The sequence below is a fragment of the Pristis pectinata genome, chromosome 3 (genome assembly GCF_009764475.1).
Source record: "Pristis pectinata isolate sPriPec2 chromosome 3, sPriPec2.1.pri, whole genome shotgun sequence".
In the NCBI taxonomy this organism is placed as follows: Eukaryota; Metazoa; Chordata; class Chondrichthyes; order Rhinopristiformes; family Pristidae; genus Pristis; species Pristis pectinata.
The window spans coordinates 49,796,765-49,814,895 of NC_067407.1; the positions used below are offsets into that span (position 1 = coordinate 49,796,765).

Here is an 18,131-nt window from a genome sequence, read left to right on the forward strand (position 1 = left end):
AAGCCACTTCTTTTCTTAAACTCACATTTGGTTGCATTTTCTCTTTTTGCGGTTGATCAGCTTCAACGTGAGAATGCCATTTTTGGAACAATACAGGACTGAAGTTATATAAATATAACATCGTGTGCATATTAAAAAGTGTAGTGATATGCAGTTTTGAATAATCTACCTGTGGATAGAGTTCTGCATTCTGCACATTCTGAATATATACTGCAATTTGCCCTTCCAGGAAACATCTCTTGTTGCAGAAACACAGTTCTTTGAATCTGGTTGGCATCAACAATGTATGCCTTCATTTCTCCATGGATACTTCCACCTGTGGCATTAAAATGATGAATGTTAGCTAGTCCCCAAAATACTTAACACGGGTCCAATTCTATGTTTGCAGTTCCTCGGGAAGATCAAAGATCATTATGCTTATAGCTATTAAAATGTATGATAGTGTGGAAGGCAATTATCTGAGACTTTACACATTTCATCAGTTTATATGTGAGTTTAATCAATTCCCTTAAGAAACCAATTCTAAGACTGCAGTGCACAGCACAAAACTGCCTGAACAATGTTGAATGTGTTTTGAATTATATCAGTGGTATAGAAAATTGCATAATGAGGACACAGCACAGCTAGAGGGGCCCTGTGGTATTCTGAGACAGATGTACTCCTATCAGAGTCCTGTGGGGGAAAAGTACAGTATTTACAAAAATAAAATATGAAACTCATTTCCTATCCTTAATTTACTTTCCCTGCATAATAGACCGTTTTCCAGCTGAAAGAGCTGATACGTTGATGGACTCGGATGTTTTTCCCTGGTCATTCTTAAGGCAGCCATTCTGAGTGGACAGTGCTGGCCAATAGTCATTTCATTCTTTCCAGCTCTGTGCTTCCCCCAACAGCATGGCCAAGTGCGGGAGTTAGATGTGAAGAGAATCTCAGGTACATCTAATGTTAAGGTTCTTATAACATCTATTAATAAGGTGGGTATAGTGAGAAGTGTCAAGTGCAATCCCATGATTAATTATATTGGAGGTTTTGCATATTGCTTTGGGAAGGATCTGGCCCTGACTATTGAGTTTGTAGTGAAAGATTGTAACTAAAGTGAAGGTGTTTTCAATCGAGCAAGCAAATGCTGAGATAAATTTCTTAACATCATGCAGTGTAGCTGAGACCATTCAGATTATCGTAACTATGCCCTTTGAAAGAGTGACCTAATAAGTCCTCTTCCACACTCTTTTCTTGGAGCTCTGCAGATTTTTTCCTTTTTCAGTTAGTATTCAATTCCCTTTTGAATGTTATTGATGGAACTGGTTCCACCACACTCCCAAGCTGGAGATTCATCCCTGCAAGATGTTTATGTATGCTGTTTTGAGTGGCTGCTTTTAAAGTAGATGCCTGAATCCTCCTGTAATTTGCTGGCAAATCCTCAGTGGACCGTTTGGGATTTTGGTGCCTTCTTTTCCAAATATGGAAGAGGTGAACTTGCTGATGGATTGCAACCACCAAGTATGTCAGAGGTCGGTTCATTTTGCTGCATTGAGTGCCTCAATGGAACATGAGCTTCCTGAGATTCTTTAGTAAAAGTGTTGGCCAATGTTAGACCCATTGTAGGATCTGTGAGCCCACTTATTTTAATGGAGCTATTACACCACAAGGAAGAAAGGCAAGAATAAGCTCAATTACATTTTAAAAATTATTTGTGTTTGAAAGAAGATAGTTTTAAGTGCATTTTTAAGAAGCTGTTATTCCCTTCTCAACATTTTTTGCATTCAGGAGCATTCCAAATGATTGACAGACAATTTAGACAGACAGTGATGCTGGGGGTGTGACTCTGCTGGTTGTCAAAATACCTCAGCAGTTTGTGGGTGGGGCTTATTCTATCCCATCCACGCCACCTGATTATGTCAGGTGAAATTGCCAGTCAGGTCCTGTTTATGCTCAGCAAGCAAGTTTGGCCTTATGGATCAGTACCAGGTAAGTGGTAAGCAGTGGGGAATCTGATGGTGAGTGCAGGTGAAAGCCTCCATGCAGCAGAGTCTGTGCCACACTTCTGGCAGGACTTCAAAACTATTGGCTACTGTAAAGTACTTTTGAAGGATTTGGGATGAAAAAATGGCACAATGTAACTGCAAGTTCTCTCTTTATTGGGCAACGTTCAGAGAAAGTGGACAGGACGATCCAGGCATTTGCAGCTTATTTTCATCAGCATAAAAAAAGTGAGTCCTGATGAAGGGTCTTGGCCTGAAACGGTGACTGTTTATTTCCCTTCATAGATGCTGCCTCATCTTCTGAGTTCCTCCAGCACTTCTTGTGTATTGCTCCAGATTCCACCATCTGCAGAATTCTTTGTGTCTCTGAGGATATAATCAGGTCTTTTAAAATCATGTGAGGAATATAGATGTATGAGTATTTAGTGTAACTAGAGGCTACAGGCTCTGATCATCCATAAGTGAACAAGATTGGAAAACATTTCCTTCCCCTATGACTTAGAAGACATGTTGAGCTCGGTATTATTTTCTACATTAAAAAGGTTAATCTTTATGCCAATCAACTATATGCAAAGGTTAATGAAGATCTGATTCAGAATAAATTGAAATTAGGAGGAACATAAACATAGATAATTTAACATGCAATCAAAGAGTTCTGTAGGCCTTTAGAAATTTTATGTCAGGTACCTACAGTCAAAGAAAGACCCAAGTTTCTATAGCACTGTATTACTGTGCTCGGTGACTTCTCTTGTTAAAGCAGATGACTTGCTTTAGAGGGAAATCTGGCGGTCATTTTGCAATCAGCAGGATTCTAGAAACAGCAGTTATGTGATTTGCCGTCTTGCTTTACTTTGGTGACAGTAGTAGGGAGGAATCTCATGTATTAACTGAGAGGTCTCCTGCTCTTCTCTGAATCGTGGCATGGGACCTTTAATCAGTCTGATCCACCAGAACCAACAGTCAAGGTCTCAGTTTCAACCTCCCCTATCAGAAGGATGATGTTACTGGTGGCTGGGACCTCTTAATGTAAAATCCCTGAAGTTTTTGCTTGATTATCTTGTGGACTAAAAATGCAAAAGACTTCATATTGATTCATTGTGTGAGATTTCATCTTCAATTATTTGCCATTACAGATTAAAAGTAAGTAAATCACATGGAGCCCCTGATCCTGGGGATTGCACATGGTCCTTTAGAAGGGCTCACCTTGATGGTAATTTCCCACGCATTCTTTTGACTGGCTTTGCTTCATTCTCCATGGAGTTGCATTTTCAAAACCATTCTTCCAAACAAAAAAAAATAAATGAAATGATTTTTCAGAATGCATAATTGTTAACAAAAATGCAGTATATGGGACTGGTCACTGATTCCGTGAGAATACGCCCTGGGTGTAGTTTAATTTAGAAGAATCCCCAGGAATGACAAGTACCGCAACAAACAATACAGTTAAATAAAAAAATGTTTGACCTCAGATTCGGTTTCCTAAGGGGACTGTTAATTTTAAGTCTAAGCTAGCTTTAAACTTCCCCTCTTTGTCAACCATTTAACAGCTGGTGTTCTCTGACTCTGGCATTAATTGCAGCTCAGTTACAGTAAATAAAGTGTGTCGTGACCACTGCACTTTCAAATTTGCCACATTCACGCCAGTTCCAGTATGCTCTTCTGCTTCTTGTAATAGCACTTATCACGTGTTTATATTCAAACATAAAAATTAACCTGCAGCAGCACAGTGATTTACGGCATAAATATGCCTGAATTGTATAGACAGAAGAATTGAACATCAGTGGCTTGTACTCACATTAAACTTCTCCAAATCCTTGAGACCAAAGCAGAGATAATTTGACTAAAAAGTTTACTAGTCTTCTGATATTTTGTGTATGCGGTGCACAGTTTCCGAGTTTTATTTGGAAATTTTACAATCTGAATATGTCACGCTTTTGATATTGTCCCAAACTGACATGGTTTGTTTGTTAAAGTGAAAGTTGTAAAATCACAACCACTTAACCAGTGGGTGTACTGAGTAAACAAGAGAATGGCAACTCTTCTGAGGTAATGCCAGTTTGATACAAATCATAGTTTCAAATATTTGACTAGTTTCCATAATACCTACATTTTCTGTAGATTTGCCCTTTCTCAGACTGGAAAATTTAAATATTTTTTTAGTCACCACAAAATTATAGTTTAGCACAGATATGCATCATTTCTGTATCTTCGTTAAAAAAGATCGAGAGAGTAAGTTCTCAGTTATAATGTGTGGAAAATACAGTATCAAAGGGCCAGATTGTGCTGGAACTGCCCATCAGCTAGAATCACTGCCTGTAACATCCGCACTCAGCTCAGACGGATGTGGGCGCCTCCGGAATTGGGTGGTGAGGTTGAGATGACAACCAGGCTTGATGTGGACCAGAGCAGAGGGCCCATCCCAAAATGCTCCTGACATCCCTTAAAGAAGGCAAAGCTGGAGCACTGCTTTGTCTTCTGTCAAAGGCGTCAAATATGTTAACAGTCTCACAATGTCTGACACAGACATCTTAAAAAGATATTATAATTGAAGCAGTTGATTTAAGCATAAGTAACAAATTCGTTTAAAGATACATTAAAAACATTAAACTAAAATAAAATAATTTAATAGATATTACTATCCCCTTTGCCTCTTAGTCAGCAAGGGTAGAATCCCCAGTGAGGTATCCAACCTGATGCTAGTTCTGACTGGAGTTTAGTGACAGATGTGGTACGGTTGGTCACTCTTAAGTCATGGACTTCCTTGTTGGATAGCACATGCATAGAAGTCAAAGACTTAAATTTACACAGCTGAGCACTAGTGGTTCTTTTTGGAAATGCCAACCCCGGCCAGCAAGATCCATCTCAATATTCTGCCATGTTTTGTTTGCATGTGAAGCACATAAAAGCACAACCTAATCAGGGCTGTCATTCCAGTGAAAAATTCATAATGTGGAGGCACAATATAAAGTACATCTGCTGCCCACAGAAAGATATCTTTATTTTCTTCTAGCACCAGTTAAACCCACAATTAATCAGAGTTATTGGTGCTGCTTTCAGCAGTTCAAATGCAAAACATTGTTTTATTTACTTACTGTAGACCAGAACAATGCAAAAGACATGTAGCTTTGCTCAAAACAATGAAGGTTTCTGGTTTTAACATAGCTGTGGTTAATACTTAACATATTACTTTAGATACCATTGTACACTTTTTGCAGTTGTTTCAGTGTACCTGGTGTCTTTCACACCATATTTGCTTTGAAATTCTTTTCATCTGACTCCTGTGACATTGTGCCACTCTGGCTCTGGAAAATAATTCCAGCGGTACAGGTAGATGAATCTGACATAGTTGAGAACTAACAGCATGTCAGACTCTTTTTCTGTGGAAGGCTATAGATCAGGGAAGGGAATATGCCAGAGTTGGGTGGGTGACAGGGGAATAACATCCCTTTCTCCTCCATCGACAGGGGTAATAACTCCTGACTCTCTGGGGAGAAATTGAAAAAAGCAATAGCCATGAGCTGTGAAGCAATGCCTGTAGGAGAATTGAAAGTTAATGCTCTTCTTTATTTTTTTTGTCGGGAGTTGCAGCTCAGTGTCATTGTTTCAAACTATCCATAAATGTTATGTTAGCGTTGAAAATCCTTTTGTGTTCCCGGTTCCACTTTGAAGAAGGTGAACACAAAACAAAACTGGAGTGTGCTGGAAAAATAAGCCCCACCAGTCAGTTTTCTCAGTCAAAAACGACAAGGCCCTGTCACATCCGTCAGGATGAGTGGGGGGGTCAGGGCAGAGCCTGTTGATGAGTGAGGAAAAAAGAAGTGAATTCATTCTGCTTCAGGCACTTTGTCAAGTGCCAGTAGGTTACTGTTGAGAACTAGTCACCCATCACTGTGTTACTGCCATGGGAGTCAATTCCTGTGTATAAATCATGGGCCTGCATAGGGTTTGAAACTTATTGCAGTTACCAAGGAAATGAAAATAAGGAACATGCTTCTGCCTTGATTAGAAGGACTTAAAATATCTTCCTACATGTTGCTGCTTAATAAAATGTATGGCCGTATTGATTCATAGAATCGAGTCATTAAAATGTGCAGTTTTGTTTATTTGAATGAAGCAATTAAATGGTTCACTTATGCCAGAAATAACCTTTTCTGATGAAAAACTATTGATTTTTTGCCACAGCTTTATAAGTGACAATGTTTTTGATTACTACTGACAAACCTCCTTAGAGTGTTAATTAAAAATGTACCAGATGAGCAGGTGCAGAAGATCATTAAGGAATGCGAGTCGTACAGAAGCACAATACATTTTTAACTTTACATAATGAATAGGGCACCAGAGAAAATAACAACTTCATCAGCAAAATTATTATCTTCACAATTTATATATCATTAATTTCTTTATCTTTGATGAGAAACCAACTTGCCTTTAAATTATCATTTAATTTACGTTACAAGTATTTACTTAGTGTCATATAGATTTGGTTGTGTTCGTTAAAATGCATCTTTACTGTAAATATGTAATGACATGCTTCAGTGTGTTTCGTTTTTCTTGGTTAATGATCCACTATGGTTTGATGGGAGGTTTAAAGATTATTGCATAAGATGAATGCTGTTACAATCATGAATTATAATAAAAAGATTAAGATAATTATATAGATTTCTCATATTCCCAGTTAATATAAAAAATTAGATTTTATTTTTAAATTGCCAGAGAAGATAATACAAAATAATTTCTGAATAAAAAGTCTTATTTGCATTGTGCCATAGATTACAGGTAGTAGGAACTTTCCAAAATTTCGTGCAGCTAGGTTTAATATTTTGTGATTTTATTTCAAGGGCTCCTGTTCTGCTCAAGTTTATTGATGTGATAAAGAACAGTATATGCAAATGTTATCTTTAGTTGCTTAAACTGTTCAAACTAGGGTACACGCACTTAGCAACAAGCATGCACTCAAATCAACAGCTTCAGTAATTTACAGCTTCTCTAGGATTTTCTTGAAAGGATGTAGAAAGAGAACTGTCAACTTCACCCTTGGAAATCACTTGCAGGCTAGTGTTAATGGCACTTGTATGGAATCCATGATATAGATGTCCCAGTCTGTTAGTAAGAGATTAATAAGTATCTTGTAATGGAAAAATTGGGAAGAAAGAGTGACCTTCAAACTATTGTTCTGATATTAAATCAGCAGTGATTTTAGGGCGTTCAATCCAAATAGCCATGGGGGAGGGAAAGAAGAGTTGGAAAGCCTTAAAATTGGCTCACTGCAAATAATAGCTGTAAAATCGATTTAACAGCTGATTATGGATTTACAAAACTGTGATTCCTGCTAAATAAAAGCATTAGTTCCATTTGGAACTCCAAGAATGCAATTATACCGATAAAGTTAAATATAGCAGCTTACTGCGAAAAAGCCTTTAAGTACAGCAGCTTCACAGTTTTATCCTTTTATGCTTCCTAGTTTTCCACTAGATATTAGATGGCACAACTTCCAAACTGGCAACTTGCCACAAAAACCACCATTTTTTCCATGTGGTTGGAGATGGCTTAGATTGCATTGGATTTGGAGAACTGCAGCAACATGCAGTGTACCCATCATGCCTGTGCTGGCTCTTTGAAAGAGAAACTCATTTGGTCCCCCTCCCACTCTTTCCTTTGTAGTGCTGCAAATATTTTCTTTCCACGTTCTTTTTTTAAATGAATATGCTTCCCCACCCTTTTAGGCAGTAAGTTCCAGCTCACAACAACTCAATATTTCTCTTTTCCCCTTGCCAATTATCTTTGATCTCTGCCCTCTTGCCACCGACCCTGCTGCTGGTATTCCCATCCACTCAACAGAAACCTTTTATATTGTTAAGTATGCTTATTAAATCTGCTCATAACCTTTTCTGCTGTAAGAATAACTTCAGCTTTTCTACTCTACTCGCTAACAGATGTCCATCATGGCTGGTTTTGTCGTGGCAAATCTCTGCATCCTTGCCAGAATGTTTATTTGTTGGTTATTGAATAATGCCAAGTTCATTATGAAGTCTTGTGTATCTTATTGTATTGGCAGAATCCTCCAACATCACTGGAAGGGCAGGTTAACCAATGTCAGTGTCCTCTCCCTGGCCAACATCCCAACTATTGAGGCAACAGTTAACCTCTGTCAGCTACATTGGGCAGGCCACATCATTCCTGTGCTCGACACTGACTCCCGAAGCAGACACTCGCTTTGGAGCTCTGTCATGGAAGGAGGTCACTAGGCTGTTCAAGGATGTGCTCAAAGCCTGCTTGAAGACACTCAACATCCCCCATGGCATCTTAGAAACCTCTGCCCCATGACAACTCAAAGCAGAGAAGGAGCATTTGGAATGATATCAAGAACTTTGAGGCTTTGCATTGGGAGAACACAGAGGTCCTGCATATAAGCAACAGAAGGGGTACAGCACCTCACAAACTACAGTACCTGTCCACCCGTTGACACAGCTATCTCCTGCCCCACCATTGGTTCCAACACTGGCTTCACCAGCTACCTCAGAACCCACAAAACCCACAGTGGAGGCAAGTCGTACTTGATCCCAAGGGACCGCCTAAGGCGAAGGAGACAATCAAATTAAATTTGGATCAATAGACTTGAATTAAATTTCATCTTTGTTGCAGGGGTCCCCCTTTAACCCCTTGTTTAACTAGTTCTTTAGCATGGAATTCCATTGATGAAGTGGTCTTGGATGATACTTAGCCTTTTCAGGACAAGTTTTGGTGGTTGCCTTCCTTGAATGCAGAATTTCTGCTAACAAAACTAAACATAACATTAAACAATTTTGTTTATTTTTGTTTGTATTGGCGTGTAAATTATGTACAATTTACGTTAATTTAAATTTATGTAATCTGTGTTTGTAATGTATAGTGTTGCTGCTGCTAAAAGCTAACTTTCATGCCATTTATGCCCTGGGTATGTATGCCTGCGACAAACTTGAACAAGAACATCATGTCATAACCAGGAGTGAACTGAAAGCAGAATTGATAATGCAACCTTCTGGAAGTATATTGAGATAGAAATGATAGTTATTCAGAAATTGGATTCTGTTATATCCATGGAGGTTATAAATGGTACAAGCACTTTCGAAGAGTCAATCCAGAAACTTAACCCCAGACAATTGTACACTAAAACATCACTGGGCTGAACCTTTATTTGTAAAAGCTAGGGTTCTGCAGCAAACTGGAAGCATTTATAAGGAAAAGCAAGTTCAGGACTTTGACATATGTGCATCCAAACCAGGTGGCAAAGTTGGGCTTGGGGAAGCATGGCATGGTGTTCCTGCTTCTTCCATATTTCCTAGGTGGTATTGTGGGCAGGGCTTGTTCTGGCCTGCCCATGTGACCTGATTACATTGACTGAGGGCCTGGTGACACACAGAACCTTGCTCATTGGGACCAGGATATTCCCAGACAGCAAGTTTGGCCTTGGGGATCTGAACCAAAATCAGAACAAGGAATGCTGTTCACAAACCCAAGTTGGCAAATCTAGGTCCACCTCTTTTCCTGCTACTCAGCTAATCACTATTTAACTGTAAAGTTACAAATTCAAGCAATGTTCTTGAAGGATGTATCATTTGTCCTTCCATTTCCAGCTGCCCAATACTTTCTTCCCCATCTCCTATAGTTAATGTTTCAAAGCAAGTTAAACAGATGCACTTTTTTCGTGGGTTTCTGAACATGTTTTTCTGGGTTTTACTCACAGCACTGGTTGGAAGATTTGTTTATAATTTCAGGAGATTCCAGGACAATTCTTTGCACCTCATGTTACATAAACCACACAGGCCATAATCTGATGTAGCATAAATATAGTATAAAGCAAATGGGATGATTTATTTTCTTACCTCAGTACCTAAGATAGCTACATCACTCTCAGTCTGCATCAGAAATGAGAAGAGTTTAAGTCTGCTGAAGCTGGTGAAAAATTATTGAACAAAGTCAAATGGGTGATTGGAATCATCTTCTTTAAATCTCAACTATATGGAGCCTGATCTATGTGTTTGTGCGGTTATCAGTAAATACCTCTGTTCCTTGGGTATTGCTGTAAAGTCTTCCTTGTCATTCCGCTGTGCTGCAGAGACAGTAGAATCTCAAGCAACAATCGTGTGACTTCTTTCAAGTGGCTCATTTGTTAGATGGCTTTCTTGTCAAACATACACAACTTAGATTCTCACAGGACCAGGCTTTCTCTTTATTTTGTACTACATATTGAAAGATCATTCCTGTCAGCTGACACTCTTCCAGCTGCTCACAAGAACTTTGGCATAGTTTTCATAACCTACAAAGCACTAAAGCAGAACACTGCTCCAATAAAATGCCTGAGGAATTTGGAGGGCTGCCATTGAGGATACAGACAACTCTGTTCCAATCTGACAGAAATTTCCACAAAACACTGAAAATCTAAGCATAGGGTCCCAAGAGCAGGCTGCGGCAGTTTACTTGAACTGAACATATATCAACTGTCAGATGTCGACGGTCGGTGCTGACCAAACACAATGGAACATCCAGATGGTTTGAACAAAGTGCACAAGATGTGAACTGCTATTTCCAGCTGTTTACATCAACTTCCAGTGTTACGGCTAGTTTTATTTTGTGCTACAAATAAATAGTTTGAGGATGCCAAGTAGGCATGTTCCAGGTACTGCTTCCTTTACAGCTCTGAATCTCGCAACTTCCCGACATTTAAATAGTATAAGCAAAAAATATGGTTGCCTGGTATTAACCCCAAGGTGTAATGAACTCATTCTTTCCAGTTGAATAGTTGGTGTGCATAGCATTTCTATGTTTGTTCTTAGCAAAATAAAAGCATTATCTTCCAACCTAAGGGGTGGGGGTGGGTGGGTGGTGATTATATTTTAGAACAATCAAATGACACTTCTGTGACAAAGCAGAATTGATAAACTGAGATTCTCAATATTGTTCTGTTAGAAATAATTGTATGTGCCACAAAACATTTAATAATTCTGTTACTGTTCCTAACCTAATTGGATTTTTGTGCCTTTCTGTCTTGAGTTGCCCTTCTGCCTTGGGTTTTGCTAATAAGTGCCTGGAAACTGATTCAAGAACTAAAAAACAAACAATCTTGATTATTTGAACAAACTCAGTGAAGCTAAATTAGAAAAAGCCATGACTTAGGTGTGCTTGGTCCATAAAAATATTGAAACTACTTTCCTGCAATCCCTTGCATGAGTAAGTCCACTGCTGTTGTTTCTTGGACCAGTTTTGCATTGCTAAAGATCAAAATTGCCATCACTGACACTTAATGTTCAGAGGAAAATTAAATGAGTCTGTGTTAGATGAGGTCCGACGCAGTAAGAGTATCCCAGGGTTTGTATTAAGGGAAGAGTTACATCTTGGTTTGTTTCAGATTCTGTATTTTTCCATTGAGTGCTTTATTAGGCATCCTTAATGGTGTAGCAAGGACGTTTGGACATTCATGCTGTTCTAGAGTCACAAAGAGATCCAGTATGGAAACAGGCCTTCAGCCTATCAAGTCCACGCCGACCATCAACCTGCTTACTCTCGTACTATATTAATGTCATTTCAGAATCAGATTTATTATCACTGACATATGACATGAAGTTTGTTGTTTTGCGGCAGCAATACAGAGCAAAGACGTAAAAATCTACAAATTATAAACAAAATGTGTTGGAGCATGTCGAGTTTAAGAAAGAAGCAGTGTTGGAGCTACTGAAAAGCATTAGGATAGATAAGTCCATGGGGTCTGATAGGATATACCCCAGGGTACTATGGCAAGTGAGGGAAGAGATTGCTGGAGCATTAACAATGATCTTTGAATCCTCCCTGGCCACAGGATGGGTCCTGAAGGATTGGAGGATGGCAAATGTTGTTCCATTGTTCAAGGAAGGTAAAAGGGATAAAGTTAGTCTTATGTCAGTGGTGGGCAAGCTATTGGAGAGGATTCTTAGGGACAAGATTTATGAGCATTTGGAGACACATAGTCTTATAAGGGTTAGTCAACATGGCTTTGTGAAGGGCAGATCATGCCTCATGAGCCTAATAGAGTTTTTCGAGGAAGTGACAAGACAGGTTGATGAAGGTAGAGTGGTGGATGTGGTATATATGGATTTTAGCAAGGCATTTGACAAGGTTCCCAATGGTAGGCTCATCCAGAAGGTCATGAGGTATCCATAGAAAATTGGCTGTGTGGATTCGGAATTGGCTTGCCCACAGAAGGCAGAGGGTGGTCGTAGAAAGGGAGTATTCAAGCTGGAGGTTGGTGACCAGTGGTGTTCCGCAGAGATCTGTTCTGGGACCCCTTCTCTTTGTGATTCTTATAAATGACTTGGATGAAGAGGAGGAAGGTTGGGTTGGTAAGTTTGCAGATGACATGAAGGTTGGCGGTGCAGTAGGTATTGCAGAAGGTTGTCGTAGGTTGCAATGGGATATTGACAGGATGCAGAGAAGTGGCAGATGGAGTTCAATCCGGAGAAGTGTGAAGTGATACACTTTGGGAAAACGAACTTGAAGGCAGAGCCTGTAGATGTTTTTTATCCACCTTACATTCTCATTAACTCCCCCTCGCCCCCCCCCTCCACCCCCCCCGATTCTGCCACTCACCTACACACAAGGAGCACCTTACAGTGGCTGTTAACCTACCAACCTGCACATGTTTAGGGTGTGGGAAGAAACTGGAGCACCCGGAAGAAACCCAAATGGTCATAGGGAGAAGGTGCAAAATCCACACAGATCTCAGCCAAGGCCAAAATTGAACCTGTGCTCTTGCACTGTGCAGCAGTTGTTCTAATACCCGTGCTATTGAGCTTTCCTTTCTTGGGATTGGTAATTTTGATCTTACAGAAAGATTCCAGAGGAAGGGGTTGTTGCTTACATTAAAATAGCTTATTACAGGTTTGATGTCAGGGTAGTGTACATAGGATTAAGTGCTGCACTTTCTGAAATAACCTGAATTGATTTCTATCCAAATCTATTCCGAGCATTCATCCTTAGAATGAATTTTAAGTTGCAGTTGTCCTTCCAATCAATATAGTACTGCATTTTCTGAAATGCTTCTGTTGGCTTTGTATAGTAAAGCTGGTGATGATAATCATTGAGTTGTTAAGAGGGTGCAATTCTTTGATTCTAGTTTTACAGGTGCAAACACCAATGCAAATCGATCAAGCAGTTCATAGTCAATAGATTAAAAAAAACCATGGAAGTTAAGTGCCCATTTGGGCTGAATCGGTGCTTTGATAGGATGGTGTTTGAATAGCAGGTACACCTGGGCTATTAATACAAGGATCTGTGCTTCTAAATACCATGCACTGGTGGAAAGTAAGAACACATGAAAATAAGAGTGAAGATGAGGTTGAGGCTGGGGCTGATGTTTTTCATGTTTGAAAGGACACTCTTCAACATTTTGGGCCATCCATTATGAGATAATGAGTTTCAAATGTCAACCATGGAATTGTACATTATCATAATCTCTTTAAAGAGGACAAGGAAGAACATTTCATTATTAATTTTTAAAAATGCATCTCCTGCTGTGAGATAATTTATGCATTATGTAAACACAGTGCATCATGAAGTAAGGGGCAGCATGGGTCTGTTGGAGTTAATTTAGAGATGGCTGTTTACTTTGTGTGCTATTTTATCTCATTTTGCCCAAGTGGAAAAACATATAAAGTGAAGATGTCTCTGTTACCTGCCATGTTTGACTCTCAGTGCCAAGGAACACATTGGATTGGCTATTGAAGGGAGGCTCCAGATACAGAATGAACCCCTAGGATTGTCCCTCAATGTGAACCATACTTTCAAAATTAACTTGAGCAGATCATGTTGTTGGCATTTTGTTTCAATCTGGGATTGTTAAATAAAATTTACAGTAACCATTCCCTCTGACTAATTTTTCTTCTTCAGGGCAGCTGTCAACTCCCAGCCTGCCGCGAGCACCTGATGAGCTGTCATGCTGTTCTCAGAGCCCTGTGACCTGCACTAAGGTACAGTCAGAACATTTAACTTGTTGTGCAATCTTCTGTTCCCCCCTCTCTCACTAGCCTGTAAAATCACAGCTCTGGTTAACACTGGAGCAAAGTTGGCACTGCAGTTATCTGAATTAAATAAGCTTTGGTTTAATTTTTATAGTTCTAAGATTTAAAAAAAATTCTGTTTTTTGTATTCTATATCTCACTGAAAGCAACATGCATATTTAGCATAAAAATCCATGAATGTAATCATTCAAGTTTATCATATATTTCTTACATATGCAATGTATATTTAATTCTCATGCACAAGTGTGCATTCTGGAGTTGAAAATCCACAAGCGCGATAGTATACAGAAACAACATTGATCCCATTGATCACAGTTTGAAGGAGCTTGCTGGAAGGATTGTGTATTTCTGGTCCACTTTCCTTTTATGCAAATGTCAAGCAGTTACTGATAAAATGTCATTGCATTGTTTGCTTGTGTTGGCTTTTTTAAACTGGAAATTATATAGGAGTTAATGGGCAGAATTGTAACATATTGTGGTAACAAATCAGTGGTAGAGGTACTTTGTCAAAAAGTGGTCTACCAGGTCTTTGTAAATCAGCAGACACAGAATACAAATCTGCGGTAACTTGATATCAGTAAAAATGATTGTGGGACTGCTGATTGTTGTAAAAGGCTGTTGCAAGTATGTCTTTTAATGAAGGAAGCAGAGCCCTTGCCTGCTTTGGCCTAACTGAAATGGAGTAGTCGGTTATTCAGTTCAACTGCAGTTAAGGATGGGCAGTAGCTTCTGGCCTTGCATCATGTGAATGAATAATTTAAAAAAAACCATGAACGTTTATCTTTTCTGATGGAGAAGATCTGGCAATGTGCCAATAAGTACTCTTGACTTCAGCTAGACTTTGTTACAGTGAAGTAAATCATGGTATTTTCTGTTCTAATACCCTTTTAGTTCAAAATATTTTTGCCCACCAATTTACTGGAAGTATGAACTTACGTGGCACAGCCAAGGTGCCAGGGATCTTGGTAACAAAACCAATGAGGTTAGAGGATTGAAGAATTAACAGAGGAAGGACTGACACGGAGGTGGAATTAAAGTGGGTAAATTCAATGTCAAATCAGGAGGTAAAATAGAAATGGAAAGAAAGATTGGATTAAGAGGAGAAAAGAGACAAAAACAAGGAATCAGTGCACTGCAGAGAAGTCAAATTTGGCACTTCAAAATTTCCAACCACAATTTACAATCTAGACTTAAATTTTCTCTGGTAAATTTAGCGGGCAATTAATGTACAAAAGTAGCAGCTTCATAAAACCATTTAGAAGTTAAAGGCAAAATACTGTGTTCATGAAGCTAAAGAAAATCGGTGCAAGTTGATTTGGAAGTTGTGTAATTCCTGGTATTGCTGCCTCACTACAAGTTGCCAACCAATTTTTACATATTAATATCAATGTGTGTCATTCACTTGTTGTTATTACTTTCTTCAAAATCTGGCAAGTGCTAATGTCATTTGTTTTTTGTTGAGCTAACTGCAGAACAAGATAGACATTCAACCCCACAATTATGACCATATAAAAGTGGAACACACTTGCATACATGCACGTACATAACATTGGACTTGCACACATTCTGTATGATAGTTCATGAATCAGAGTGTCAGACTGCTGCAATGGATGATAACAGGAAACTGAAGTAAGAATCTTAAACAACATGCTACGAAGTCCTTCAAGATTCCATTATCACTCTATTTAACAATGATTAATTTATGAACAATTTACGAATTCTCAATTGTATCCATTTTGCTTCATGGTTTGTACTTGACAAATAATATTGAATGATAAAAGTTGATTGTGGAGCAATTTTTGTGATTTTTTGTTGTATTGAACAGGCACTTAAATGATTTTGACCTTTAAAGATAATTTCTGTAGCAGTCAATGCTACCGTTAGAAGTGCTGGAAACCCTATGCATTGAATTAGTAAATATGTATAGCTTTCAAAATTCCTATTGTGCAAATTAACAGTTCTAACAGGATTAATGGTCACCAGAGAAGAAATGAATGTAGTTTGTTTTAATTTTAATGTTCAGTGTGTTTCCAAAAGGATCCCCCCCCCCCCCCCCCATCAGATCTGTAGAATTACCTTTTGGTAATGGATGACAATTGGTTGAAAATTGATGAGTTATAAATTGAGGTAGTGATTATAACATTGCAGTGGACTCCATTTATGACCAAAAGGCCCGTGTAATTCAAAGTTAGATGATCAAAATCTCTTAATTCTATATTTCCATCTGAATATAAAAATGGCAAAGGGTATTTGAAACTATTTGTGCAGGACTTTATGGTGAAGGATACATTTTTAATCAAAAGCAGATGCACATGATCTTCTCATGGATAGACCCAGGAAATTTTTAAGTGCTAATTGGATTCAATTGCACTCACAATGTGTCCTCAGTTTGCACCATTACCAGATTTATTATATCGGTGAAAATATTGTATGATGTACTCATACAAAAATAGCCAGTAACTACTGCTGATTGACCCACCCATCTCTGTAAGCTCTTTTCTATAGCAAACCAGAATTAATCCAATTCCATCCTCCCCCACTGTAAACTTCCATCTTCCATTCAGTTGTCATTCACTTAAAATCATCTCTTTTACCCATAAAATCTCCTCTTTTGCATATATATGGTATGTTTTACAACGTGTCTACTGAGAAATTCACTTCTGGTCGGTAGTACTAAATGTGCTATATAGTAGTGAAAGCGCTATGTACTCGGCCTCTGAAATTCACAGCATTGCTTCACAATTTCAGAAGCATGGAAGGTAATGTGAGTGCACTACCTACCAGGCTTAATTTAGAACATTAGAACAGTTCAGCACAGTGCAGGCCGTTCAACCTACGATGTTGTGCCGAACTATATAAACACCTACTTCATGACCAATCTAACCCTTCCCTCCTGCACAGCCCATAACCCTCCATTTTTCTTACTTCCATGTGCCTACCAAAGAACCTTTTAAATATCCCTATTGTATCAGCCTCTGCAACCACCCCCAGCAGTGCGTTTCAGGCACCCACCACTCTCTGTGTAAAGAACCTCCCTCTGACATCTCCCCTGAACATTCCTCCTCTGACCTGAAATGGATGTCCTCTGGTATTTGCTATTACCACCCTGGGGAAAAGGTGCTGGCTGTCCCACTCTATCTATGCCCCTCATAATCTTACACACCTCTATCAAGTTGCCTCTCATCCTGTATCGCTCCAAAGAGAAAAGCCCTAGTTTGCTCAGCCTTTTCTCATAAGATGTGTTCTCTAATCCAGGTAGCATCCTGGTAAATCTCCTTTGCACCCTCTCTAAAGCTTCTGCATTCTTCCTATAATGAGGTGACCAGAAACTGAACACAATACGCTAAGTGTGGTCTAACTAGAGTTTTATAGAGTTGCAACATTAGCTCGCTGCTCTTGAACTCAATCCCCCGACTAATGAATGCCAGCACACCATATGCCTTCTTAACCACCCTATCAACTTGTGTGGCAACTTTGAAGGATCTATGGACTTGGACCCCAAGATCCCTCTGTTCCTGTACACTGCTTGGAATCCTGCCATTACCCTTGTACTCTGCCTTCACAACTTAGCAATAGGTTTTTGTTTTACTTTTCATCAGAGAGGCAACAGATGTTGTTGGGACATAATGATATGTGATCACTTTTCATGTTAAATTTATAATATTTTCCAATAATGTTGATTATTTATATTTCCCAACGTCTTCAGTTTCATTTTTCACAATTTTACATAATTGTAAAATGTATTTTCTCCTCTGCTTTCTTCCTCTGGTGAATTTTGTAGCTCTTGAGGCAGTAGTTTTCTCTGTAGACTTTACTCATTGTTGATAGCCCAACGACCAGTGGCTGAATACCTCTAACTAGCTGTCCAGCTATAATGCTTGACATCAACCTCAAAGCACTTGTAAGCTTGCACAAACATCCATCCCATCAAATAGAAGACCATGCCAATCTATGGCATCAACTGAACTTTCATTTAAATTCTTTGATTGTATAACCCATTGAAACAAATTGTTCCTTTGCCATTTGTGTGCTGAATTGCTAATTACTATTGTTGAGTAATTGTCCTTGTAACAAGATGACAATTTCATTTGACTTCCCTTATGATGTCAAGTAATAAATG

At 38.9% G+C, this 18,131-nt stretch overlaps 1 protein-coding gene across 1 annotated transcript in view; it reads left to right on the top strand.

Annotated features, from left to right (window-relative positions):
• Nucleotides 1–18,131, top strand: part of LOC127568212 (adhesion G-protein coupled receptor D2) — a 228,195-nt gene that overhangs the window by 143,478 nt on the left and 66,586 nt on the right. Inside the window, exon 22 of the mRNA XM_052011694.1 lies at nt 13,881–13,960. Within this exon, the coding sequence (XP_051867654.1) occupies nt 13,881–13,960 (80 nt within the window). The remainder of the gene's footprint in view (nt 1–13,880; nt 13,961–18,131) is intronic.